We start from the raw sequence: 27,361 nt of genomic DNA, 5'->3' as shown, positions 1-27,361 counted from the left end.
AAGGCACAAACCCAAATCCAGTGGCATTTTCACCCGCTAGCCTATTTTAATGCTTCTGCTGGACATGATACAGATCTGCCAGTCACGACAAACCTGAGAGGTTCTGATAGAGGCTCACAGAAATGTGTTCTTAGGTTTGCTGCACATACCACAACTGTGACTCACTTTCTGTGGTTTCGAGAAGACAGAAGCAACGTGGCAAGCCCAGAGCAAACAAGTGATTATTACCAGCATGATGCATACATTTATAGACATAATTACATTTCTCAATTAGGACTGCATCTAAAAAACTTCCAAGTAAAAACAGATGTGTGGCCTGGGGAAAGAAGTTGATAACTTAGAAATTATGATCTCTTGACACATGCACCGTGTCAACACCTGAACACAGAGTAATCGCTGACCCAAAATTTAGGGTACGTGTGGGTACCAGTGATCTGGCTGATTACATCACACAAATGGGAATCCGCATCATCCATAGGTATACAAAAACCACGCTGCTTGAGAAAGTCCATTCTACCAAATGTTAAAGCAACTGCGAACATAAGTGGGGAGGGGGGATGTGTTGAACATAGACGCTCCTAGTGAAAGCAGCTGACTGTTTTCATGCAGCCTGTTGTGCTGTGCCAAAATTACAGCAGGAATGGTGACCAAAACCCCATCCTGGTTAAGAGTTTAAAGGAAAGAGCAAGAACGTTACAGTGAGTAACGTCAGGAATAGGCAAGTGGAAATTAGAAGCTAGACAAATGGCAAGTTGCAAGGTGTAGGTGACTGACAGGGGAAGCTGGAAGAGTTAATGAAAGGCTCCACAGCCTTACTGGCAGCAGCAGGCATGGGGTCATTTCAAGAGGCCGAGAGGGAAGTCCAGAACAGCACAGCGGAAGTATCAGCTGCCTTCAGCATCTACTCCCGACTGATTTTCTATTTTGGGACAGGTCCTCTTATGGAAAAGTACTTGATACACAGGCACCTTCCACAACCACCATGTTTACTTTCAGCCTTCACCAAATTGGGAAAACTCTGCAGCCGCAGGGTGTGATGAGGAGGCGTGGCTGATAAACCTCTGGCCCCAATTTCTATAATACTGACTCAGAGCAGATCAGCTTCCTCCAAGGCTGCCACTGCCACACACTGACCTGCTCTGAAAGATGTAACCAGTGTGATGTTGCACGTCAGCAGATCAGCAGGTGAGCAAGGGTTAAGCCGGTCTGAGGTCAGCTGGGGACTGGGGACACTGTCATGGGGCAGGCTGGTGAGGGGCAAGGGGCAGTGTGGTGCTGTGTCCCCTCAGCAGCCATCATGCCTCCTTCTTCTCCGCTGGGAGATGCGCCGGCTGGGGCACAGCTGTATGCAGCAGCACAAGGCCACAGAGCATCATGGCAAGGCCGATCCACCACAGAGGCGTCCACGTCTCTCCAAAGAGAAGCTTGCCCAGGATGGCCTGAAGGGAAAGACAGAGACAAAGCTTTACTGGGCTGAGCTGCCTCAAAACCTCCTGCCGCTGCCAGAGCTGTGAGGAATTCTACTGGGAGAGCCAGCCCTAGACAAAACCTGCTGGAGGAAACGCCTGCTGGGACCACCAACAGAAATGGCTGCTGCAGGTGATGCCAGAGATGACCTATTCTACTATACAGCCTGGAAGCACAGCCATATCACAGTCCCAAAGCAGGATTTTAGCATAGAGATGCTAAAGCACACAGAGGTGTGTGATTTGCTAGCTTTCCAGCACCTCTTGGGAGCCAAATCTCCAGGTGACTGGGCAACTCCAGTCAATAAAAAAAGGGCCTCACTAACTTTAGACACCACCATGACTGCAAGTTGCAGCACGGAATCAAGGTGGACAGTTGCTGAGAGTGAAAAGTGAGTAGAAAAAACCTGCAGGTCACAAATGCTCTTGCTGTGACTAAAGGCGGTGCATCTTCACACCCAGCTAGGGTGGCTTTGGCTTGTCATAGGTCAGGTGTTGCAAAGGAAAAGCAAAACAAAGCAAAGCTCCCAGCTCTGGCTCTCACTGGCAATTAGAAAAGTTCAGTAAACCCAGGCACTGCGCTGGGCAGCAGCATCCTTCCTCCTGCACCACCCAGAAAAGTCCTATAGCCTCTGTCATAAACTGTCAGAGCAGCTGAGGCCTGACACAGTCATTTCACATCTGCCTGTAACTCCCCCCCTGTGGCCAGCAATGCCAGTCACACTGGGAAATGAGCTACGACCAGTCACATCCAGCACAACCATTCTCACATCGCTGTGCTCCTCCAGGCTTCAGCACCTGGGGAAGGGATCTACTCACCGAGAAGATGAAGTTGGAGGCTGTCGTTGTCACAGAGGCAGCGGCTGAGGAGGAGGAGAGTCGCAGGGCTTTTGCAAAGACCGTCCACATCACTGCATTGCACGCAAACACCAAGCCAACGCAGCTGACGCGAAGCAGCACAGGCAGCTGTAGGATAAAGGGAAACCCCAGCACATTTTCACTGACCGCTCACTTGCCCTCACTAATTCACAGGCACTTTGGAGAAAAACCCAACAGTGTGGGCTTTTGAAGCTGAATTACAGCTGGTATTACATGAAGAAGAATATATTAAGTCGCAGAAGGAAACAGCCCTGGATGAAGCATCACCCTGGCACGTCCTGCCGTGAGTCCAGCCTCAGACTACAAGCTGAGAAGTGCTGGGACAATGTACAGCAGCTGCCACGCCAGAAGCTGAATTCCAGAAAGCCCTGGTGCACACGCAATGCAGTGAAAAGCCTTCACTCATCACTACCTGCATGGGAAAGTGTCAAATGCAGTCCTGCCAAACACACACCAAAGATGTACATGCTGGTGCTGCATGGTACAGGACCCATCTGTTGTGAATGTGGGCTGAGACCAGCGTGGTCCCAAACCAGTGGTCCTCACCACCTCCCCTGACCTGGCCTGCTTTACTGCTGCAGTGAGGGCAGAGCAGGGTCCTCTGGGAGGAACGAGAGAGCTGAGGGGCATCGTGCCTTGTTTTGCATGCCTGCTGGAGAGCAGATTTACTGAGAGCTCTCTGCTCCAGCATTTAGTGGCAATAAAACTACCCCTCTGAACTCAAGGGCCTTCTAGGTTCTCAAGAAAGATCCCCCTCAGACAACCTGACAAGACATTTAACAGTCTCAGTCTGAAAAAAAGGCACCGTTTTACCTAAAAAGCCTTCACCGTTCCCAGTCCCCCCCCACACCCATAGTTTTAGCTGCTGCAGCCATCTCCCTAGGCCCTGGGTACCATGTGCTTGATGTGAAGACACCAAGGGAGGAGATCACAGGCAGATCACGACTCTCACATAACACTTGGGAAGCACACAAGGGCAAGTGAAGGCAAGGCTTTGCCTACGCCCATGGTGATCATGCCTTCCTAGCCTGTCACCTTTCAGGCCACGGTGGGGTCCATCTCAAAGCAGACGGAAACGTAGGTATGAAGCCACCAACAAACACAGCTGAGAGGCAGCACCTGCCCCGTGGGAATGGCTGTAACTGCAGCCCCCTGCCAGCCACCCAAATCAATGGGGGTCACCAATCGTGTTCTGCTCCCACTCGGAAGAAGAAATTAAGAACTGCAAGCTAGGGGAGGCCACAGGGACCTCTGAAGCAAGTGATGTAGCAAGTACAAAGCTGAAAGGAAAAGGCTGTAAAGCAAATCCCTGCTTGATGGCTGGTGCAAGCTCTCTGAGACTAATCCCATCCCAGAGAGGCACGGTTCAGGTGTTTGGCCTCATTCTGCCCCACTTGTGGCAAAAGTCTCCAACTTTATCAGGGCACCAGTAAATGACAATTCCTACCAGTGAAGCACTTTTGTTTTCCTACCGCTGCCCTGGCAAACCCTAGAAAGAGGAACAGTCATACCCAGCTGCCACCAGTCCTCTAAGGAAGAAACCTTCTGATGTGTTATGCCCCACCGCAGGATGGGGTTTGCTTCCCAGCTTCACCCCCTGCCTGTGTGACCAGGGAGTGAGTTTTACCTTGCTCAGGGCAGGTAAATCCACACACACCTCCAGTGGGTAGGCAGATTTGGGAGTGAAAGATAAGAGGGGAAAACAATTCTCTGTGTTTCACCTAAATTCAGTGTATTTCTGGATCAGAAAGAGCCTACCAAGGTACGCTGCTGGGGGAAAAAAAAGCCTTAAGAAAAAGAGATCTTGTTACTATGTTGTGGTTTAACCCCGGCCGGCAACCAAGCACCACGCAGCCACTTGCTCACTCCCCCTCACCCAGAGGGATGGGGAGAAGAATCGGAAAGGAATGTAAAACTTGAGGGTTGAGATAAGAATAATTTAATAGGTAAAGCAAAAGCTGCGCACGCAAGCAAAGCAAAGCAAGGAATTCATTCACTGCTTCCCATGGGCAGGCAGGTGTTCGGCCATCCCCAGGACAGCAGGGCTCCATCACGCGTAACGGTTACTCGGGAAGAAAAACGCCGTAATGCCAGATGTCCCCCCCCTTCCTTCTTCTCCCCCCAGTTTATATACTCAGCATGATGTCATATGGTCTGGAATACCCCTTTGGCTAGCTTGGGTCACCTGTCCTGGCTGTGTCCCCTCCCAATTTCCCGTGCCCCTCCAGCTCTCTCACTGGCAGAGGCCAAGAAACAAAAAAGTCCTTGATTTGGTATAAACATCACCCAGCAACAACTAAAACCATCAGTGTGCTATCAACATTGTCCTATCAACTAGCTACTAAGAAGAAAATTAACTCTATCCCAACTGAAACCAGGACATACTGTTTTCAACCATCCACCTGAGGGTGTAGAGAGGATGGAGCCCAGGTTCCTCTCTCAGGTGCACTGGGATATGAAAAGAAGCAGCAAATAAATTTTGGAACAAGTGATATTTTGATCTGATACAAGGGAAAACAAAGGTGATCAAACACTGGAACAGAGGTCATGGGCTCTCCAACCTTGGAGGTATTCAAAAATTCACTGGAGAAGGTCATGAACAACCTGTTGCACAGCAGGGGTTGGACTACAGACCTCCAGAGGTCCTGCTTGAGTTGAATTAGTCTATCAGTGGTAGAGCAAAGCTGGTTCCACCATCACAGCAACTATGCTATCTTCGAAAGTGACTCTGAAACCATGGGTTCTTCTTCTGATCTGCTTCTGTTACAGAGACAGGGAAATCAGCTGCAGTGTGCTCTGCCCAGAAGGAAGGCTTTCCAGAGGGAGGTTGAGACCCTCTGCGTAGTGGGCAGAAGAGTGGTCATTGCAATGGCACGCAGAGAGATAAGAACATCTCCAGGTGTTCTCCACAAGGAAGGAGGGAGGTATAAATTCCTCCCCTGCCATGGGCTCAGCCAAGCAAGCCTAGTGAGTCAAGGATTACTGTTCTGATTGCTTTTCTAAGAGGAGATTAATTTTAGTGTACATTTCAGATAATCTAGAATCACACCTGAAGTGGCAGAAGTAATTTTAGGTGAAGTTTGGCAGGGGAGAGGGGAAAGTAAAGGACAACTTTTGTTCACGTGAAATGACCCCTCTTCATCAGGCCACTCTCAGGCTAGGCCATCACAACACATTCTTCTGGCCAGGAAATCTACCTTCATGCTGTCATCAAGTATCCTGCTACCCTACATCATAACCTGTTAGAAGCGTCAATGCACTTCTAACATTTGTCACCACTTTCCACACTGCACAAGCGATGGCTGCTCTCATATTTATTTTTATATTTCTGTAGCTCTTCCTCAAACGCAGAACTCCTTGAGCCTCTGTCACCTCTGCAGAAAAGCCTTTGCAGCCAGCATGCAGGATTTAAAAGGAGCCCTCTGAAACACTCTAGCGTCTACAGTTCAGTGCAATTTAAGCTACTAGGAAGATTATGCCATTTACTTATAACCTGTTTTTTTACAGCTAAACTAATGATTTTTGTTCATAATTACCACCTTGAACGGACCTGAAAGAAGTAACTGAACTAGTTTGTCTAGAACAAAGAAATGGAAACACAGAATCACAGCATGGTTGAGGTTGGAAGGGACCTCTGGAGATCATCTGGTTCAACCTCGCCACTCTTACAGCCAGTTGTCCAGGACCATATCTAGACAGGGTTTGATATCTCCAAGGATGGAGACTCCACCACCTCCCTAGGTAACCTGTACCAGTGCTCAGTCACCCTCACAATGAAAAAAATGTTTCCTGATGTTCAGAGGGAACCCTTGGTGTTTCAGCTGGTGCCCATCACCTCTGGTCCTGTCACTGAGCTCCACTGCAAAAAGCCTGGCCCCCTCCCTTCAGGTATTTATACGTATTGATGAGATCCCTCTGAGCTTTCTCTTCCCCAGGCTGAATAGTCCCAACTCTTTCAGCCTCTCCTCATAGAGGGATGCTCTGGTCCCTTTGCTGGACCCTGTCCAGCAGCTCCATCTCTTTTTCGTACTGGAAAGCCTAGAACTGGACCCAGCACTCCAGCTGCAGCTCCACGAGTTCTGAGTAAAATGGAAGGACCACCTCCCTTGAAATGCTGGTGACAGTCCACCTCAATGATACGACCCTTTGTCATAGAACCTTCAAAAAAACCCACAACCAAACCACCAAAAACCTGACAATAAATGAGCAACATTACTATAAATTTTAAAGGAGAAAAATACTCAGATAACATGCTGTCAACATTTTCAGTAATTCCATGTTCTGCTTTTCTGTCAGCACAGAACGCAACCTTTTGTGGGGGAGATTAGGAGAAGTATCAGGATTTAAGTTTTTTGATTCTCTTTCCTGCCACCCTTTCTGATATATAGGAAAGGATCAACAGGATTGGCAGGTACTGAGTTTTTGCTTTTTTAACCATTTCTAATAATCACACAAGTCTATTTTTTTTTCCTGTTGCAAGGCTAGACTTTTCCAAATCTAGTTCCTCTTTGGGCTGTCCTTTGGGTTTCAAGTCCCAAATACACATTTGCCATATGAATAACAAATCTCCCTGGCAAGTTTTTACAACTCGCACATGCTTTCCGCCTCAGCATCTCCCCATTCACACACAACCTTGTGCACGTCCCTACACCTGCCGTGCCTGCGTGAGAACTCAGTTCTGTATTTTTGAGGTGTAAGGCCAGCGGTCTCACGGAACCTTAAGCACACCCAGGTTTGTGAAACACGGGCGAGATAAAGGTCGTCCCCCGCGGCCGCCCAAGGGAGCTTGCCGGGGGCACGGCCCAGCAGCGCCGCGGCCCCCCGCCCTGCCTCTCGGCTCCCCTCACAGCCAACGGGCAGGACGGGAGGGGGAGAAGGACAACGTTCTTAGCAAAACAGCGGGCTGAGAATAGTGCACTTGAACGTCAAACACCTAACTCCCACTTTTCAAGTAAGACAGACGAAGCCTCTGCGACTGGGCCTGGCTTCACGCATTCCCGTACCGAGCCGCCCTCGCCGCTCACCCGCCCGCTGGCACTCCCACGGCGCTACCCGCCCCCCCGCCCCAGCTAGGCGGCCGGTCCCCCGCCGCGTCACGGCTCGGCTCTCCCGGCGCGCCCCGCTTTCCCGGCACGTCCCGCTGAAGGGAAGTGCTGGGCGCTGCCTGGAACAGCGCCGGGAAGAACCCGCGCGTTTCCTCCCACCGCGGGCTCCGTGAGGAAGGGAGGCCCAGGGGCTGACTAACGCCTGCCGGGGAGGCCGCCCGCTCCCCCAGGGAAGCCGCTTGCGGGCGCCCATTCGTTCCTGCCTTACCGGGCCTCCGGCCGTCTCCCCGCCCGGCCCCAGCGCCAGCTTCGCCGCCGCGGCCGCCGCCGCCCCCAGCAGCCCCGCGGCCACCGCCGCCGCCCCGCCGCTCGCCCGCATGCCGGGCCCGCCGCCGCCGCCAGGAAGCGCCCCGCCGCCGCGCCGCCCTCCGGGGGCCGGCCGTACCGAGCCTCGGGGAGAACGGCGAAGGAAAACGCCGTGGGCAATGCTCGTTTGGCTACAAAGGCTTTAATGTTTACGCCCCGGGTCCTGCTGCAGCCTTACCCGAGGGCGCAGGCCGAGGGGCGCGCAGGCTGCGCAGGGCCGATCGGCCGGGAGGGGCAGGCGCCCGCCCGCACGGAAACGGTCACAGGGCCGGCAGGGGGCCCCGCGCGCGTGTGTGAACCCGCACCGCGGCGGCGACGAACAGCACGCGGGGGACAACAGCTCGGTGGTCCAAGGCAAACTCCTCCCCTCTCAGCTCTTAGCGCGCTTGTAACGTTGCTTCAAATCTCTACTACTGTTTATCTACAGAAAAAACAAAACACCTCTCCAGTTCAAGGCCAGTTTTTCACTTCGATACTTCACATTAAAGTTCAATTGGAAACTTATCTGCAGGATTAGGCAACTTGAAAAATCCATAGATAAGCTAGGGGAAATTCCTCTTCCTCTCAGCCAAATGCAGGAACTCACCAGGTGTTCTGCTCTTTGCTTGACACATCTTTCTCTTCCTTCCCTTTTGCCCCATCCCTTGTAGGCAAAAGCAGTACTGTATCAAGTAGCCATAAATGGAATGATAGGATTACAGACAGTAAAAAGAAAAAAAAAAAGCAGCTAAACACACAACTATTTGATACTGGTACATAAAAATTTTGCTAGCAGAACACAAAACATTAAGTTGTTTTCCAATAAATGTTATATGCAATTACATGAATTTATGTTATACACCTAAACATTCTGCATATTTTCAAATCTAGTTCCTTAACATTTCTAACTTGTTTGATAAGAAACTGTTTGCAAAATACTTAGAATTTCCTACAGTTCTAATATAGAAAATTTCTACAGGTTTATATTGGAGGAAAAAAGGTTTAAAAAGCATTTTTATTTTAAATAGAGAAAGAAAAGAATGTAAAGCCAAAAGATGTTTATAGTACTATTTACAAGTCTATTACTAAATTCACATTCATGCTTTATTGAACAAAACTTCAATATGAAATTATATTTAAGTAACCCAGTAAAAACACCCTGTTTAGCAAAAAAACCTCACAAAACCCAAACCAAAGTAAAGCCTACAAAAAAATTCTATTTTTAAAAGTTCTACTCTGATGGAAAACATAGCATTTCATAAAAGGTAGGAACCTGAATAAAAGCAGAACGGAAAACAAAGATTCAGGTGTGTTCGCAGGGAGAAAGCTTTTTCTTGGCAAGGTATGACAGTTTCAAGGAAGTATCTTCTAGTACCTATACAAAATCAGTTTTTCCAAAATTATATAGGAAGGTGTTAATGTGTCACTGAAAGTTACCCACGTAGCTGGAATGAAATTTTTCATTAAGACTTATTACTAGCAAAAAATCCAGGAACTAAAATACTTGATTATTCTGGGACCACAGCCAAAGTCAGCTGGCTTTTGCTTATTCTGTAGACTTATAAAATATGGCTCTGCAGTTTTGTTTGTGTCATTATAGCTGATCATGATGTCTACATTTCACACTTTTTTGATTCTTTCAAAAAAGCATTTTCAACTCGAAGTTTTTCAGTCTCCTGTAAAACAGAGAACATGGGTGTATTAAGGAAGTGATACTAACGTCTTTCATATTTCTAAATAAGTGATATATACGCTTGTCAAGTGTTTTATACACTGTGGACTTAAGTTAAATGGGGTGATCCTTGTCTGGGGCCTGTGAGGAGACAGACCAGCCATGACCTACACAGCTGCATAAAATCAGGAGGTCCAACAGAAGAGCAAGAATTTTAGTTTTCATGCTCAAAGCTTAGCTCTCTATGTCAGGCCATACTTGACCTGTATTCTACTCTGCCACTTACCTCAGTAAGTTTAGCATAATCTTTCTTCAGTTTCACAAGATAATGAATCTTCTGGTTTAGGTTTTGATGACCAAGTAACTTCCCATTCTCCTCAGCAAGAGAGTCAACTTGCTTCCTCAGCAAGTCCATTTCCTGTAATTAATAAATACAATGTGTACCTCTTAACTGTAGCCTCTCCTCTTTACAGAGGAAACAGCTTCTTTAGTACTATGAGCATGCTTTAAATTTGTTGTAACACATGATGCAAGAATCGGTTCATTCAGTAACACATGATGCAAGAACTGGTTCATTCAGGAAATAGGTATTTGTCTTAGATCTCCTTCGGTACATTAGCTCCCTTCTGGGGGGGGGGTGGAGCAGCACCATTTGATTTGTATTATGAATTGCAACAGTGATTTCCATACCAAGAGTTTCACTAATGCAGGAAACAGCATTACAAATACAACTAAACTGCAAGACTAAACATTTTCAGAGAGAGTCTTTGATTGCTAATTAATTCAGAATATTGTCCAATTAGCAACAGCTCTACCTCTGCTAATCTGTAGATATAGTAAGATTCTACTATAAAGACAAAAAATTATACATATATAACCTTTTCAGTTCTGTCTCTCTCTTCATACATTTCCTCCAGTTTTGATCTAATTTCTTCTTTTTCATGAAATGCTTTGAGCTCCAAGGCTCTTGTTCGTTCCATCTCCAGAGTAATTTCAAGACAAGTATTCTCTTTGATTTTGAGCATATTTTTGGTCTCTTCTAATCTGCCAATATAAAAGAATCATAAAATATTAAAAAACAACATAAGAGGCATACAACTGAATTACTAAGCAAGTCTTGGACATGGAGGCAGACTCCTTTGAAAGTATCCCTTTGAGACTACGTATTTTCCCTAGAACTCAGTGCTAAGAGGAGGAAAAATTCCATTCTGCTTCACAGCCCTTGTGTTTGCAAATTAACTAGGCAGTGTTCCAGAGATGCTTTTCTTTTGGGGAAGTACGCTGTTCCCAATCCAGGACGTACAACTCCACTCATGAAAGAGAATAGAAGCTTCACCTACAAGAACACTTACAAGTAATTCATATCTAAGGCACATACATTTGTCAGATGAACTCTGCTGCTCTTCAGGTTTCCCCTAAATTGCTCGTTTGGCTTTTCCCCCCCCCAATAGCCTTGTTGCTCAGAAACATCTCTGAGCAGCTCGGAGATGGTCTGAGCTCATTTGGTGTGGTAACAGAAGGACTACCTCTTCAGATAGAATTAAAACATTTTCAGCAGATGAGACATCTATCAGGCTCACAGAGTATTAAACCATGCCATCAAACTTAGCAGCCTGTCTACTGATTATATGACCTTTAGTTATTTTGCATGTCTATTCAAATATTGTATAATTTAAAATACTCCTTGTCATCAGTTTTGTTTCACTGAAGCTTGGTGTTTAAGACCTACTATATGAAAACAATATTCATTTGCTGCATTTGTCAAGACATTTTCTTGATGACAAAAGAATCTTTTTCTTTGTACATTATTTATTTGTATGAGACCTTGTAGCACTTATAAAGCTTATTTCAGAGACCAGACAGGTATGAAAAACCAATGCATCAAATAGCAAGATAACCCCTAATCAGGACTGGGATTTCTGGAAATCTTAATATAAATTACTTTTGAAATGACTGAGTGCATAAAAACTATTTTCATCCTTATTTACATATATTAGATAACTCAAATACTGGGAGATTCAGCACTATGAACTCTGAAGCAAAGCAGTACAGATTAGGAAAAGAATAGCAGGAGCAGCATCTTCAAACTAATTTTTATCTACTAATTCAGTGTTTTATTTCTTTATTACTATCCATCCAAGGTGCAGAACACTTGAATTTTGAGGACTTGCACAATAGTGCAAACACAATCTAGGAATCCTCTAATGATAAACAGTTTTCATTATTCAAGCAGAAGCACAAAAATTTAAGATAGCATAAAGCAAGCAAAGAATGAGATTGTTTAAAGTTAGAAAATATTTACAATATTAATAAAAAAATTACCAGTATTTCAATTTAATTTGAAAAGGAACATGCTTAAAATTCACTGCATAGAAAAGAACTCAAAACATAGATAATTGAAAAAAATTCAAAATGTACCTTCCAATTTAAGTTTTTCTATGGTACCACCTATTTCAGAGTATTGTCCTGATACAATGCTGCCCTTTTAGAAAATGTAGTAATAGGTGCTACTACCACCTACTGATGAGAAAGAGTAAGAACTCAATGTGTCTTGCAGAAGTGTAAATATTTCCAGATTAAAACTTTTATACTTTCAGATCTTGGGCTTCTATTGCTCAAGTATGCCTTTCTGGTATTAATGAGTTTAATACAAATCTCCAGTTCAATGAACAATATTTAAACTTACTCTGCTTTGATTTTCAGCATCTCCTCCAATGCTTTATTCTGTAAGAGTTAAAAAAAAAATTCTTAATGTTTAATATATTCTATACATCTAAAATTACGGGTACTAAACTGATACTACGTATCTCATTCCAGATCCTACCAAAACCATCCTACTGCCTAGTAACTCGCATCTCTAATGTTCCCTATAAGTGCATCTTTTTGCTATATGCATGTATTTCCAATTTCATGCCCACACAAGGGACGCACAGCTGCCCATTCATGCACAGCACAGCTCTAAGAGGGGATTCTTTTGTCTGGGAGATTCATGGCAACCTCCACTGCAACATTAACTTGCCTTTGGCAGAGCAGTGACACAAACCTCACTTTCCAGCTCTGTGGAGAAGAGTCTGATTTAGTGATTTGAATCTGGTTTTGCTTATTGTGCAATCTGACACCCAGTTTATTGGTGTTAGAGATGGAAACCTTGTAAGTATCAGGCTGCATCTGTTAGAATTCACTAGAACTCATCGTTTGTTTCACTGCCATGAAATAGCAGAGAACATATTAATACTTCACAGCAGGGAGATAGCAACTGACATGAGAAGGGTAATATACCTTGGCGAGTCGTTCTTGAGCAATCTCCTCCTCTTTCTCTTTAAGGGACTGAACGTCAGGATGTTTCTGATCACTAGGAAATCCAAGAATGAGGAAAGCTTCTCACAAACTGAGGAAACCAGTTGTAAAAACATCTTATCCAGATTAAGCCAGTAAATGTATGTAGCTGTCTTGACACATGTTCGTACTCTGAATACTGAACATCATGAAACAACTCTAGAAGGGTTGAAATGTTTATATTCCAAGAACACCAAGTTTTCCTTTGTTCAGCTATAGAGAAATGATGTTTTAATGAAAACAATTAAAAACGCAATAACTATGCAACTGTACGGTAGACAGCTTTGGGACCGAGATAAATGTTTTATTAGTTCATGATGTTTGTTGTGCATATAGACTGTCAAAAGCAACTCCCTCCTACAAAATCATTGCTCAGTGGTCTTGCCAAGTTGAGAAGGTAAAAGGTTGGAAACTTTTAGTTTTGTTAGTTTTTAATAAACTTGACATTGACTAGAAGCAAACACCATAAGATTAAAATAACCCCAAAATCAACACACCATTGGGTCCAATTCATTCCTGTCATGTGCCATAAAGGAAGAACTTCATTCATTAACAGTTTTTGCAATTTGATGCAAATTTTTGCAAAAAAAATATGCAAAAATTGCAAAAAAGGTCAGTGTTTTCAGCAACTCAAAATCTTTGTCAACATACCTAGCTAGGGTAATTTTATTTTTTGTATCTGGTATGAATAGCCTCAGTCTGAAAGAGTAATGTGTATATGTGCAGGTGGTTTTTTGTTAATGTTAATTAAGTGCCAGCTTAAAAAGTCTAACAACTTCTGAGAACCAAGATAAAAATAACGTATTTTCCTTGTTAAATTTTGGTACCACCCACTTCCAAAATCCACCCAAATCCATCTAGCTTTTAAGTTGTTGGACAAACTGCAACACACTGTTTTACTTATTCTCAGTAAATACTTACATGAACTCTGAAACCTCCAGGTTTAGAATCATTGGTTATGCTCGAGCCTTTCAAATTCTAGTACTGGTCAGCCTGTACACTAGCTCCAAAGCAGTGAACTAAGCCTGCTCCAGCTTAGTGTTACAGAGGTGAAGGCTGACCTTTCCTGTACAGCTTGCTCTTCCCAGCCCCAACGCTCAATAGTAAGAGAGCAGGCACTTGGTCTCATTTTGTATTCTCAAACATTCTCCAATGCAGTCCATAGTCTGTTACATCTCATTACCTTATCACATGTGACACCAGTGACCAAGTCATCTCACTCTCTAGCACTGGGCCACACAGAAGATAATTACTACCTGATGCTGCTGTCATCTGCTCCCATAATGTACGAGGCAAATGTCTCCTGTGACTATTGCCACCTGAGATATTTAAACCTGATTTTTTAGAGAGCATGCAATATAGTATTAGCCTTCCGTCTATTCAAACCAGAACTCCTATCAACAGCAGCCAAGAATTGTTAATGCATATCCAAATTATATCTCAAGGTTCCAAGCTGGGAATACAAGTAAGGAACATAAAAGTAATGCTTTTCTGTGAAAACCTGGATCCAAGTAACCTAGTACATTAACTGCATGAAAAACAGACACAAAATACAGTTTCCCATGGCAAGGTAACCACTTCTTTTTCTGTGATTCCCATTTTCAATTGACAACACACAATTGAAAAAAAGTCTGTTGCAAACTAAGCAGAAGGCCCTAGAGACAATATCATCATTCAATACGCCATCTGATCTGCCCACCTTGTGCACAGAATGTTTTGCACAATGAATCCCTTCATAATTGAAGATTACTGTATAATACATATGAATGCAAGGACAAATTAGAGTTGCATTGATACCTGCAATTACAGCATCTTCTAATCAGAATACTTAATTTTGCAAATTTAATAGTGGTCTTTTATGTTAAATCTTACCAGAAAATCAGTTTTAAAACTGACAATGCTGATACTTCTCGAATAGAGATTAAAGTTTTGGAAAATATTTCTTTATACATTTAACAGGCAAAAAAACATTATACTCCTGTTATCTCAAGCTGGGTTTGAGCATAATCAGCAAGAGCTGATCTGCACACAGAGTCAAGATACTTGTTTATTGAATGTCTGTGCATCGATGGGTGCTAGGCGGTAATCCACAAAGCTAGCACACCTTTTAACACATAGTAAGACTTTTTATATACTTTGAACAACTGATTACAATTGTGTTTAGTCACTTAATTTTCATTGGTTCCTACAAGCCTTGTCTCAGTTTAAGGGTACAGTTTTTTTCACCAGGTATGTTCTGTGGGGAAGGGGCTTTGTTAGTGGGGGGCTTGCTTTGCTAGAGGGTGGATCTTTTAGTATGGTAATTATTAGGACATTTCACACATAGTTCCATAATTTTATGTTTAGTCTTATTAACCATTTTTTTTTTTCCTCTTGAGCTCATCTTGTGTCCCAGCTTGACATATTTATGGTGTCTATTCCTTATCCCAAGGCCACGTTTTGTTAACTGTTTGTAAGGATCAACTAACATCCTGTTCTTCAATTTTCATGTTTTTCCACTATAGATATTTACATATTTCCCCCCCTCTTTTTCTTTAAAGTAAGTAATTCTTTTCACTCCTACCTACCATTAAGTTAGTTTACTAAATTGCTCCTTAAAAATTAATTGTCATTAAATATCAACAGATTTATTTGCTGCCAGTTCAGATTCCTTTTCACAAGATGTAAACCAGCAGATTATTTAATTCTTTACAAAATCAAAACCAAAGGAAAAAAAAACCAAAACAAAAAAGGTAAGCCACAAAAAACTGGCCAAAACAAAGATTTACAGACTACAGTTTGAACCAAATTTCAGGATATCTTGTCTGAGGTATATAGCAGCGTACCATCTTTTCAGAGGAAGTTCATTCCTTATTCTCAAAAACACAAGACTGATAACTGATTCAATTTATTTCTATGTTAAACCTTGTGTTTAATTAATTTGGATATTTCCTGTCTACTGAATCCATAAATGCAGAAGTGATATGGTAATATACAGTACACAGAAATGGCTGTGCATGTAATGATTTTGCATTCTATTTCCATTTCCTTTATAAAACTTTGTTCTATTTAAGAATTTGTGATTTAAAGGCAATGAAGTTTACAAGCCAGTAAATAATTTTCATAGAAAAGGCTGAGTCAATCTCTAATTATATAAGCAATACATAAGATTGTATTTAAAATACCCGTAAATTGATCTTACTCAATTGCTTCACGTTAAGACAGGTTCTTCTTATTTTGCTTTACCTGTTCTTGCTTAGTCTCTGAACTTCTACAAGGCTCTGTAAATTCCTGTTGTTCTCCACCAATATCTGCATTTCCAGACGCAAGTTTTCCAACTCATTTAATTGTTCCTAAGCAAGTGAAATTTGAAACATTTTATTTGAAGACCAAATTGCAATTCCTGTTTTCATTTCCACTTGAACATGGTTTTGAGTAAAATAGAAGATAAAACTATATCAGAAAACAAGCACAGTTCTCTGGCAAAGATCTGCATTACCTTTTCCTTTACAGTTTCATTACAAACTTGATTTACAGTAAGGCAGAACAGTTTCATCAGCAAAAATGACGTTACCATTTGATATTCATGAACATGAAAGAACTCAGTCCTTGGGAAAATGAGATACATGGATATCTCAAGCAAGTTGTCACCATTTGTTACCAGCCTAGGTAAAGAGAAGACCAAGAACTGCTTTCCTGCTTTAATGGACAGACTACTAAGCTAAGCTCAAAAAAATCTGAATTCTGTATTCAGTCTTATTTTAAGCTTACAATTTGCCTGTAGAGATTAACTCATAGTACCTTCAGTCTTAGGATTTCATCATTTTTAGCTCTTCGTTCTTCATTCAGTTCATGTACAAGGTGCTCCAGATTTATTGCAGAAGCCCTCCGATCAGCTATTTCTTGCTCATGAGTTTCCAAGAGCTTTGCCAAATTCACATCAAAACCAGGGGGAGTTCTTGGACACTGGCAAGTTAAAAGAAACAAATCCCACAAACTATTAGTGAAGACTGTTTCCCCTATGTATTGGTTATATGCTTTAATACTTAATTGAATACATATGTTAATACATTTCTGGCAGAAAAATCATCAATGCTACATTTAATTTACAAACAAGGTGACTGGGATTTGACCATTCTCAATACATTGCCGTTTCTGGTCCCAGCCTGAAGCCAGGCTGTGAAGTTTACTAATCCTTTTCCATTAGTTTTAACAGTCTTTACAATGGAAATGTTTCTCAAACACCAGATACCATACCTGAGGAAATGTTACTGAAGATGAGTCTACGAGGCAATCTATTTGCTTCATTTTTATTCCATATTCATTCTTCCTCTTCTCCAGTTCTTCTGTCATTTTGTCCAACTATTAAAATCCCCAATTAGAATTAAATTAGCTTGTAATATATACAAAACAGAAATCTGGCTGCTGCTTTCTTTACTATTTTGAGCAAGCTTAAGTACACCACAAGTTATTTGTGTTTACCTTAGACTTCCTGTTCATAACTTTTTTCTGTATTTCCCTAATAACAGCTAATCATTCAATAGTTGCATGTAACAAGCATTTTTTGAAAGTGTATATACACTATATGCTGTATATGGCGTAGTTAATCTGAATTTTGTTCCTCTTTGTTAGTATTTAATTTTTCTGCCTTGCTAAGACAATCTACCTTTCAAAGGGCTTGCTAGCACAGAAAAAACATTACCAGCTTTGTTGGCAAACATTACTGGTCAAAACATGATTTGATACAAAGATTTTACTGGTATAGATCTAATCAGTTCCCTCAAAGAGAACATGCTAACATGACAAAAGAACTTTTCCTTCTGAAATAACTTACCCTTACTAGAGTTTTTGCCAACACAAGCATATTACTTAGCACTAACAGTTGTGACACCTAGACCTAAAATTCTGACAAAGGTTTAACATAGCTATTTGGTCTGCAAAAGCTCCAAATCACTCTCAGGCTGCATAATTTATAGAGCTCAGTAGTTATCACCATTACAATGATATTGTTTATGGTGAAGTCTTAAGCAGAGGGAAAGGTAATCCCCAAGGTTACGCTGCTTATAACCTCAGGCTGCTCTGTCATCATAGGTACTGAAAATTTTACTCTGCTTTCAGAGTAAACACTTTCATGATCTCTAGACACCATTTCCAAAGCATTTAAAAGTTATCTAGCCTTTTTTCAGAAGCTTTTGAACTACTGCTTGGCTTTTACAGAAAGAAGCACTACTCTTCACCAAGAGTACTGCGTACAAGATGCTCTAGTATTACAAAACCTTTTCCAGAAGTTACAATTAATCACAACTCCTTCCCAAGGAGCTTCTTATCAGAAGAATTTCTGTATTTTACCTGTTCCTTGAGTTCCTGGATTAGAGCGTCTTTCTTTGTTATGTCTTCCTGCGCACACTGAAGCAATGAATCATGTTTCTTCGAGGCCTCTGTCAGTCTTGCCAGCTGATCAGTGGTATGATGCAAGTCTTCACACAGAAGGTCTCTCTAGTTTAAGTCATTGGATGAGTAAAGAAGGGTTAAAGTTATTACTCTAAAGCAGTTGTTTCAAGATGTTTTGTCATTGTTGCCAAGACTGTTAACAGCTACAAGTATCTCCCTTTTTCCTCTACTTTTTCACCATGAATTGTAGCACTGATCTATAAATTTCTTATTTCAGCATGTTTTCCACATCCATTGTCTCAACTGCAGAACAAAAATGAGAACTTTCCCACAATACGGATATTTCCCACAAGTATCTCCCAGATACTTGTGGGAGATACTTGGAAATCAACCACTGTTTTGAAGTACAATGTATACTTAAAAAGAGATACAATTCTTTAAATAAGAAACCAGAAAAGAATGTATAGATTTTAATCCATGCAGAGTTACTGATTAGGTTTTTTTGTGCACCGCTATTCTTTAGATACCTCTGGATTTATTTTAGGATCTAGACTCCCACCCTATCTGATAGATGGGATAACATACCTACACAAGGTGTGTTAACCTAGGAGGAGACAGACAGTACTTAGTATTTTAAGTGCCACCTTGGATTATTTGTTCTTGTCCAGTCAAGAAAGCATGAAGGAAATTAATAAGTGATGTAAAAAGCTGAAGAGGAGAAACCCTGATTTTATCAGGAGTCAGATACATCCAAGGAGAACACTATAGTAAGAATTGGTACTTCAGCTTAAAAAAAAAAGTAACTCAAAGTGATTCATTTGGCAGGTGACTCAGTTTTGGGTTCCAGAATGTCAAATTTAGAGATGATTATTAATGAAGACAGTCTGTTTACTAGACATAGTGGAAATTATTTTAAGGATGGGTTTTGAGAAGCAAGCACTACTCTGGAAGACTTCACTGGTGCTATATGATTGGACTAAGGATATCTAATATGACAAATTAACATGTAGAAATTATTTGTAATGAGAGGCTTGGCGTTTTGACTGATGAACATGTACAAAAATAATGGTGAAAGCAGCAACACGAAAGTTAAAAAAAAAGATACCATCTTAAAAAGCAAAACCACAGATCTTAAATCTGTTTCCAGCAGGTGGAGCTTTTATGTTAAAATTATCAGTAAAGAAATTATGTTACTGAATATAGTAGCAGTAAGTGAAGAAATAATGTTAAACATAATATATTCTTCTACCTATTTTAATTTCTCAGCTGCATCATCTAATGCTGCCATTAAATTCAGCTGGTGATTCCTTAGTGGCCTTAACAAAATTAAACAAGGCTGTTAGCATGGGTTTTTATGACACAGCTTATAAAGTATTTATGTCAAGTAATGTGATAATTTAACAGAATGTCAGGTGTCTCATGGAAAATTTCTTTAAAGACAGCTTAACTGGCTATAGTTTGAACTAAAACAAGGTTAAAATATTTTAAGCAGAACCACATCCAATCAGTCTGTTGAACGAATAATAATATACCGACATTAATGTTTTTACCTCAATGTTATCAGCTATTTGTCTTCTCTCCAAGGCTTCCCTCAGTTCTTCAATCTTCTTTTCCTGATCCTCTACGATTTGTTTGCTTTCTTCTTTTGCAGCCAAAGCATGATTATACTTGCACTACATAAAGCATTAAGTTTTAGATTTTAGGAAAACACATTATCAAAGTCAGTCAGCAAACAATACAAATGTACATCACAAATCTTATAGCTACAGACATTTAAAATCTGTCAATGACTGAAGTCAGAATGATATACCATATTTACTAAATTGTACAAACAATGTTATTAGAAATGAGTTGTCAGAACAATAGAAAAATAGTTAATTTTATGCATTAGCCACCATAATACATATTAACCACTCAAACAGTTATTAAAAAAAGATAACCATATGTAGAAATCTGTCTCATCAACATTTTTTCTGTAGGACCTTTTCAATTCATAGTTCATACATACATGTTCTCTAAAGCATTCTGTGGGTTTCTCTTATCAGTTTGAAAACCAGGCCTATTTTAATAAAGAAGATGCATTTATATTTATTCATAGTTATTCAAACACAGTTTTAGTTCTTTATACTTGTTTTCAGATTTAGAACATACTGATACCAGCCACAAAAATTCACTCCCTCAATTTACAATTCAGGTTCCATTGTTAAGGTCTAAATTGCCAGTTTCTGAGAAAAACTAAATGTAACTGTCAGCTGAGTGTACTTTACAGGATGTGAATAGGTCCCTTTAGAGACACTGCTCTTTACCCACTATGTGGAGAGAGTTCAGTTTTCAAGACAGCCTTAGGCATAAAATGTTCAGAAGATTTCAACATGTCAACACAAAGTTCCCTCCTAAAACACTACAGCAAGTTATGCTGTTAGAGACCCACGATAAGACATGTCATTGCCTTCTACTTTTGCAGAACTATACCATGTCCTTCAAAATGACAGAACATACATTTATATCCTTGAGCTCTCTCGTCAGGCCATCTATGGACTCAGTTTTATGATTAATCAAAGACCTCAGCTCCTGGATCTGTCTCATCAGGTCAGTTACAACTTCCTGCAACATAAAAAAGTTAATACTGATAAAACATATATATATATTTATATATATTTTATTACTGGACTTCCTCTTGTGTGTAATCTGTCAGTCCCAGATTTCAAACAATCATTTGACAATGAGGCCTCAATATGCACATGTAAGGGAGTAACAGGAAATTCATTGTTAAATCGTTGGCTGTTGTTCTAGGCACTTTTTATGTAATGTGTTCATTAGAAGAGAAGACTAGCCCTCTGATTTGGTCTCGGGCTGTAATGGGTTTCTAATAGGAGAATAGAAGTACTATAATTTAAGGTTTTATTTGTTTGCAATGGAGGAAGACATATTCAAGAAATACCGCTGCACTGACAATACCAGATTCTTCTGACCTTATACATGACAAATTTTTGGTTTAGCATGGCAAAAGCAAGACTTACTGCCTCATGCTGGATAGTAAACAGACTATGTGATTTCTTATGCCTGTTTTATACAAAGCATAAATGCTTGTACTATGGGAACTTTTGGTATTTAAGCATTCAAAACACTGGAATAGTCTTTTCATGTAAAAGTGATTTGATTTTTATTAATGAAGATACCCACAGTAACATTCTTACATCTCACCTTTCTCACTTTTCCATTAGCCTATTACAAAATGGCACTGATTGGAAGGCCATATTAATCAGGAGAATTATGCATCATTTATGCATTGAATGTTTTGTCCAGAAGACAACTTTAGCTTGATTTATTTTTTTTTTTTAACCTTCATCTATCTTGCATTTTCTCTGAATGCATACCACTTTCCTACCACCCTGCAAACTCCATGCCAGTAAGAGGTAGGGTTTATTTCACCTACATACACAGCAGGATTGCTTAGAAGCACAGAATTAAGTATCACAGAAAGGCTCTGGGCTTTCAACTCTACTACAGAACACTGTTACCTGCCAAACTGGGTATCAGTGATAGAAATAAGCCCAAACCTTATCTGTATCATTTGTCTTCTTCAAAGAAACAATCATCTCTTCAGCAGCAGCCAGCTCCCGTTCCAACTTACGCAGTTTTGCTTCCTAGAAGAAATAGTAATTGTGAAGGACAGACTTAATTACCTGTGAAGTATATTTTGTAAAGCACATGAAAAAATTGGAAGGATCTAAGCTGTTTACCTTACCAGAAAAATAAAGCAGTAGCTTAACAAAACAACCTGAAACTTGAGAACTCTACATTTATTTTGCTGTTAAATCAACAGCACAGTCAGTTCACCAGAAAAAAAAATGCTATTCATGCACAAGGAAATCCATGAACACATGATTTAGACACTCAGCTCTGCTGTTGTACCTGCTGCTCACACCGTGTCACCATTTCAGAGGACGGTTTCTCCACCTGTGCTTTTTCAGCTACTTTCAAGAGCTCCCTGGAGAACAAAACATTTCTAGTGAGAAATATAATCAGAATTATAGAGCTTTAACAAGAATCAAGTCATTATTCGGATTTGCACTTAAACCCCCCCCCCCCAAAAAAAACTCCCAAAATGAACTGTCACTTTCTCAGTGCTATAAAAAAAGAACAATAATTTAGTTGCTAGCCATACACAGCTATTGGTAGTGGAACTTTATCTTTGACATGACAAATGATAGTTATATTGAAATTAGTCATGCATTAAAATGAAGCGTTGTTTTAAGCTGGATAAAATAAAAAAACCCCATTATGTAATTATCTCCACCCAGCTGGGGAAAAACACCTTTACAAACAGGATCCCCATCTGAATACAAAACCTAGCACAGGACAAAACTAATGAAGTCAGATGAAAATACACCCCACCACTAATTAAAACTCACTTTGAATTGTTTTCTTTGTGTTCTTGTAATTGTAGCGTTAGTTTTTCAATATGTTCTTTTTGTGTTTTCATGAGTTTCAAAAGGGTCTAGAATATCAAAATACACTTTGTTATAACAATTTACAATATAAGGCCTTTTAGAATAATTTCAACCAAAATAAAAATCTAACCAGACTCTTAAGATGATTAAATAAAAGCCTCACAAAACCTTAAATGGAAACAAAGATCTTCAGCTTTGTCCTGGACAAGATAAAAAATTAATCAATGGCAGATGAAAAGAGCAGATTGCTAATAATTTCATACAGCTATAATGTTCCTCAATATCCAAGGCTTTGAAGGGAGAAATTAGAATTTTCAGCTGTAGATTAATTTGGGGGGATTTCAAATATTTCAAATTCTACCCAGCAGTTCAAGATATTAGATTATAAAGAATTTAAAATAATAATTTTCAATCTGTCAGTATTCCTTTAAACACTGAAAAGGAAAACTTACAGCAAAATTCCTGAGCAGGCAGCGTACACTGCAGAACAGCAGGCAAAATCATTTGCAGAAGCCCTTAAGCAAACTTACTGCTGTTTTGCGGTCACTGCAGCCTGACAGGCTTTCAAGGACAGCATCAACTAAATCGCAGGACAGTGATCCACCTCAAAAAGCCATAGATCATTTTAACAAGATCACATCCACTACAAAATTTTTTAAGAAACTACTATGTAAAGATAGAATAAGTAAGCTAGTACAGAGATGAAAGGTCACCAGTGTTTTGATGTTAGGATTCTTTTCCAAAGCAGTTTCTTTATGCATCTACTAATTAACCCATCTCCCTCAACATTTCTTTGATTTCTTCAGCCTAAAAACATACTACTTCACCATGCTACTGGATATTTCTTGTAGCCTGTAGCTGCAAAAATCTTGCACCAAGTTTTTAAAAATATTCTTGCTATGTCTTCCAAATGAAGTCACCAGGAAACCTATTACTGTGGAATCTACTAGCAATGGTACAGTCACAGGAATTAAACAATCTGATTACATGAGTAATTGTATAATAAAGCCCTTTCAAAGCCTTGAGTGTCTTACACAAAGCTCAGTTTTCAGTGCTTCTTCTTCTTGTTTTCTGTCCTCAAGTTGCTGCTTCAGTTGATCTGTCTCAAACTTAGCTACTTCCTGCAAATTGTCATAGTCATCCTGCAGGCTTGCTTTTTCTTCAAGAATCTTTTCATGTTCTAGCCTTTATAAAAAAACAAAACAAAAACAAAACCACCCACAATATTAAGTGTTTGTTTCATAATAAAAATACTCCAGATCAATTGTATTTTACTATCTTAAGATAATATGCAGAGTACAGTTATTTTAGAAAGAAGTGACTGACAAATAACTTTAAGCTCAGAAACCCCAAGTTTATGAAAGATACAGAAAATTTACATGGCATTGGCAGAGAAGGCAGAGTATTCTTTCTGATCCCTAGAAATAATTTACTTCTTACAAAATGCTACAGAAATTGCACTGTATCTTGATATTGTTTATATTATTTTTTTTAAAAAAAAATTTAGCCAGTTATTGGACAAAAGACTGCTAGAATGATCCTCAGTACCTATATCTGTTTAGTTGAGATCTAGGTTATTCACCTCATAAAATCTCTACTCTGGGCAAGTCTGGGTTATTTCCTTCTAAGTTGCTGCCCTGAAAATTTATTTCATTTGAAGTGAAAAGCAAAAGGGGTAAAGAGTTGCTAAACAAGTGTTATGAATCATATTATTAATGGAGAGCCTATAGAAAGAATACCCTCCAAATAGTCAGTACTTCTGCTAACACAGAAGGCATTAATGAAATCACAACATTTAATTTCAATTCCAGGTTCTCAGTGTCACAATGCATCACTCAAAAATGAGTTCAGCTAAGACATGACCTACTGTAATGCAATAATGTAGTTAAGGTTTCCAGGAAAAAGAAAAAATTAAAACCCACACACAAAACCAAAGCCCAACAAAACAAACACTACCACCACCACCTCCCAACATAACTAAATCACACTAATGATTAAAAGCCTCAATGATTTTCATCTCCCAGTAATAATGGCAATTATTGCATACAATGTAGTGACCTTTTCAAGCTTCACTAGTCAAACTTCAGGTTACTTTTATAGTTTCTTTGTGCTTGTATTTTTAGAGCAGCATCATTATGTCACCTGCTTCATGTGACCAAATGGGGAAGTAACAGTTAATTTTTAAGACTCTATTAAAAAAGCCACAAACAAAACCCAACAAAAAACCCAACCAAAAACTACAAACGCCAAGCAAACTATGCCTCTTCATTCACTTCACTTTTCAAGATCAGTAAGTTTATAGGTATATCCTACTTAATGGGAAAATGCTCTAGCAAACCAAAATTAAGGAAGTCTCATTTTATTTTCTTTCTGCCAGTTTCACAGTGTTCCCCCTCATGGCTCTGAAACAGGCATGGAAAGAATCGAGGAAAAAAAAGCGAAGGAAAAACACAAAATAACCTCAAATAAGAGATGTAAAATGTAAAAGTTCACATTCAGAGGAGAAATAAGTCTCTGGATGCATCCAGAAGGGAGATTAAGGCATTTTACCAAGCCACCAACATACCTGACACTGTCCAGCTGGAACTGTACATCCATATGTCTACCAGAAAGCTGACTCATTTCTTTTTCTTGCTTTTCCCTAAAGGCACTATATTCCAATTTTACAGCAGACAGCTCCTTGTCTGCAGACTGAAGGACAATGCGCAAGTCATAGACTTCACTTTTCAATACTGTCAAAACCCAAACAAATATTTTACACGTTATTTGGAAAACTGTGCTAGATACAGGACATGTAATGCTACAGAATGTCCTGGGAAAGTCTCACAAAAGTCAACTTTATCAGTGGAATTTACCTTGAAGGTCACACACACAAAAAGGATTTGTAAATGGAAAAGGTCAATAACACACTAAGAACTAAAGAGAACTGGCAGAATCAAAAACATTCCAGACAATACCACTGCATTTCCATAGATCAATAGAGGATTTCCCCTTTATTTTTAGTTAATATTTTCTTTTAAATACTGTATCCTGTACTCCCTTCAAATTCAGAGTGAAGAGAGAACAGTTTTAAATATTGTACACTGTGCAAGACCAGGCAGGGAAAAGCTATTCTGCAAGTACTAGGGATTTTTTTTCTTTAACAAACAATTTTAAAAAGTGAAATCAGTACAACTAACAAACCCAGTAGTTACTCAGCATGTGCTATTGTTGACTAAAAATGTTAAGACAACTCAAAATTTCACAGGGAACTTCAGCGTTACACAGACTTACTATCAGTCTTGCTTTGACTGTCTTGAAGTTGTTTTTCAAGTGATTTTATCTGTTCAAGAAGCTCCAGGTGCTCTTTACTCCAGTCATTCCTTTCAGATGAAAGAAGCTTGAGAAGGAAAATTTTTAAATTGAAGTAAACATAGGATTGGCTTAGTCACAGAGTTGTAACAATAACGTAACAATGTAGGAGAGAATTTCACCAACTGAGTATAAATACTAGATGCATTTTTCTTTAAATTCACTATTTGGTGAATTTAAAAGCCCTAGAAGTCCAAGAAAAAATTTTTTGACATAACTGAAGACATTTCTTTATCCAAAAATTGCATTTAAAAGCAACCCACAGCTTAGGAGCTGAGATCTACTTTAGAAAAGAGCTACCAGAAATGAGACTGATCTGGGAAGAATAAAGGTCTGATTTCTTTTCTGTTGCATCAAACCTAGTGATTAAGGAAGACTTGTAAACATTTGTTAGAGTAAGGACATTTCAGTTCAGTTCCAACTGAAACAAGCAGTATTTTCAGCATTACAAAGTTTAAATTTCCTTGTGATTATTGCTGTTTTCCAGAAATCATGAAGTTGGTCAAAAGCAAGACCAGACATCTTAAAAGTTTATTTGCTTATATTTAAGATCAAGCAGGCTCAGAATCACAACATTTAAAACACAAACAAAAACTGCAAACCTGTGGTGTTATGTTAAATGAATCTTCCTTGCTCACTGCAGGGGGGTTGGACTACATGACTTTTAAAGGTCCCTTCCAGCTGAAACTATTCTACAATTCTAAGTCCTCGTCTTCCTGCACAGCCCTAAGCTACAATGCTGTGGAAGTTTTCCTAAGTCAAAACGCAGTAACACAGACCTCACTGGATGACACAGTAGTGTGGCGTGGTAGATACCACCTTCACATATATATCTTGCTGTGTTACATTGTTCTCTCACCTCCTGTATTTGTGCAGAATGATGCTCCAGTTTATTAATATGCTGCTGGAGTTTTATATTCTTGCTTTCCTCTTCATCCAGCTTCGTTTGCATTGTTCTCAGTTGCTCCTGTGACACAACAGACAAAAATCAGAGCACACATCTTCAAGTTATTCTCACATGCTATATGGCAGTCTGTGCATATTAAGTATAAAAATGTCAACTACTTTTTTTTTATGACCTGAACCAACAGAAACAGAACACCCGAAAATAAACTGCTACCTTAACAGCTGATTTCTCCTATTGCTAAACTGCCAGAACGCAAGAAAATCATCAAGGAATACAAGGACTGAATGCAATAAACACTTAGTTTTCAGACACATGTTTATTTTGGAGAAATAAGGCTTTAAAAAGTTTTTCAAAATATACACTAGCTAAATTCTTTATAGGATCTCTGCACTATGGTAAGCATCAAAGAAGGTTTTGGCTGTTGTGCCAGGATTTTATATGCGCTGAAGTTAGTTCCAGCTTCGAGACAGTGGTTTAGATAACCATAGCACTCTTCTAAATGACGGAAGATCTTCCCTGCTCATTAGGAGAGATAC

General features: G+C 40.1%; 2 protein-coding genes across 2 annotated transcripts in view; both read right to left on the bottom strand.

The window, feature by feature from the left end:
• Positions 1-204: 204 nt before the first annotated feature.
• Positions 205-7,652, bottom strand: LOC130147518 (uncharacterized). Its single transcript, XM_056334773.1, has 3 exons — positions 7,370-7,652; positions 2,286-2,432; positions 205-1,439 (listed from the first exon to the last, which is right to left on the bottom strand). The coding sequence occupies exons 1-3, from the start codon at positions 7,641-7,643 to the stop codon at positions 1,213-1,215; spliced, it is 648 nt and encodes a 215-aa protein (XP_056190748.1). The 5' UTR covers positions 7,644-7,652; the 3' UTR covers positions 205-1,212.
• Positions 7,653-8,200: 548 nt separating this feature from the next.
• Positions 8,201-27,361, bottom strand: part of KIF15 (kinesin family member 15) — a 39,662-nt gene continuing 20,501 nt past the window's right edge. Inside the window, exons 18-35 of the mRNA XM_056334770.1 lie at positions 26,778-26,885; positions 25,841-25,946; positions 25,134-25,299; positions 23,602-23,752; positions 22,529-22,614; positions 22,029-22,104; positions 21,674-21,760; positions 20,613-20,717; positions 19,664-19,786; positions 18,072-18,218; positions 16,980-17,084; positions 16,524-16,688; positions 15,969-16,075; positions 12,687-12,759; positions 12,094-12,131; positions 10,286-10,451; positions 9,694-9,825; positions 8,201-9,411 (exon numbers count right to left, since the gene is read on the bottom strand). Of these exons, the coding sequence (XP_056190745.1) occupies positions 9,349-9,411; positions 9,694-9,825; positions 10,286-10,451; positions 12,094-12,131; positions 12,687-12,759; positions 15,969-16,075; positions 16,524-16,688; positions 16,980-17,084; positions 18,072-18,218; positions 19,664-19,786; positions 20,613-20,717; positions 21,674-21,760; positions 22,029-22,104; positions 22,529-22,614; positions 23,602-23,752; positions 25,134-25,299; positions 25,841-25,946; positions 26,778-26,885 (2,004 nt within the window). The 3' untranslated portion in view covers positions 8,201-9,348. The remainder of the gene's footprint in view (positions 9,412-9,693; positions 9,826-10,285; positions 10,452-12,093; positions 12,132-12,686; positions 12,760-15,968; positions 16,076-16,523; positions 16,689-16,979; positions 17,085-18,071; positions 18,219-19,663; positions 19,787-20,612; positions 20,718-21,673; positions 21,761-22,028; positions 22,105-22,528; positions 22,615-23,601; positions 23,753-25,133; positions 25,300-25,840; positions 25,947-26,777; positions 26,886-27,361) is intronic.

Source organism: Falco biarmicus, chromosome 4, assembly GCF_023638135.1.
Source record: "Falco biarmicus isolate bFalBia1 chromosome 4, bFalBia1.pri, whole genome shotgun sequence".
In the NCBI taxonomy this organism is placed as follows: Eukaryota; Metazoa; Chordata; class Aves; order Falconiformes; family Falconidae; genus Falco; species Falco biarmicus.
This window is presented reverse-complemented; position numbering and strand designations above follow the sequence as displayed.

Coding starts and splice junctions, on each gene's coding strand:
- LOC130147518 (XM_056334773.1), bottom strand. CDS start 7,643: ATGGGCGCCCGCAAGCGGCTTCCCTGGGGGAGCGGGCGGCCTCCCCGG. Junction 2,433..7,369: donor GTGGGAGTGCCAGCGGGCGG/GTGAGCGGCGAG, acceptor TTTATCCTACAG/CTGCCTGTGCTGCTTCGCGT. Junction 1,440..2,285: donor CCTCCAACTTCATCTTCTCG/GTGAGTAGATCC, acceptor CTTTCCCTTCAG/GCCATCCTGGGCAAGCTTCT.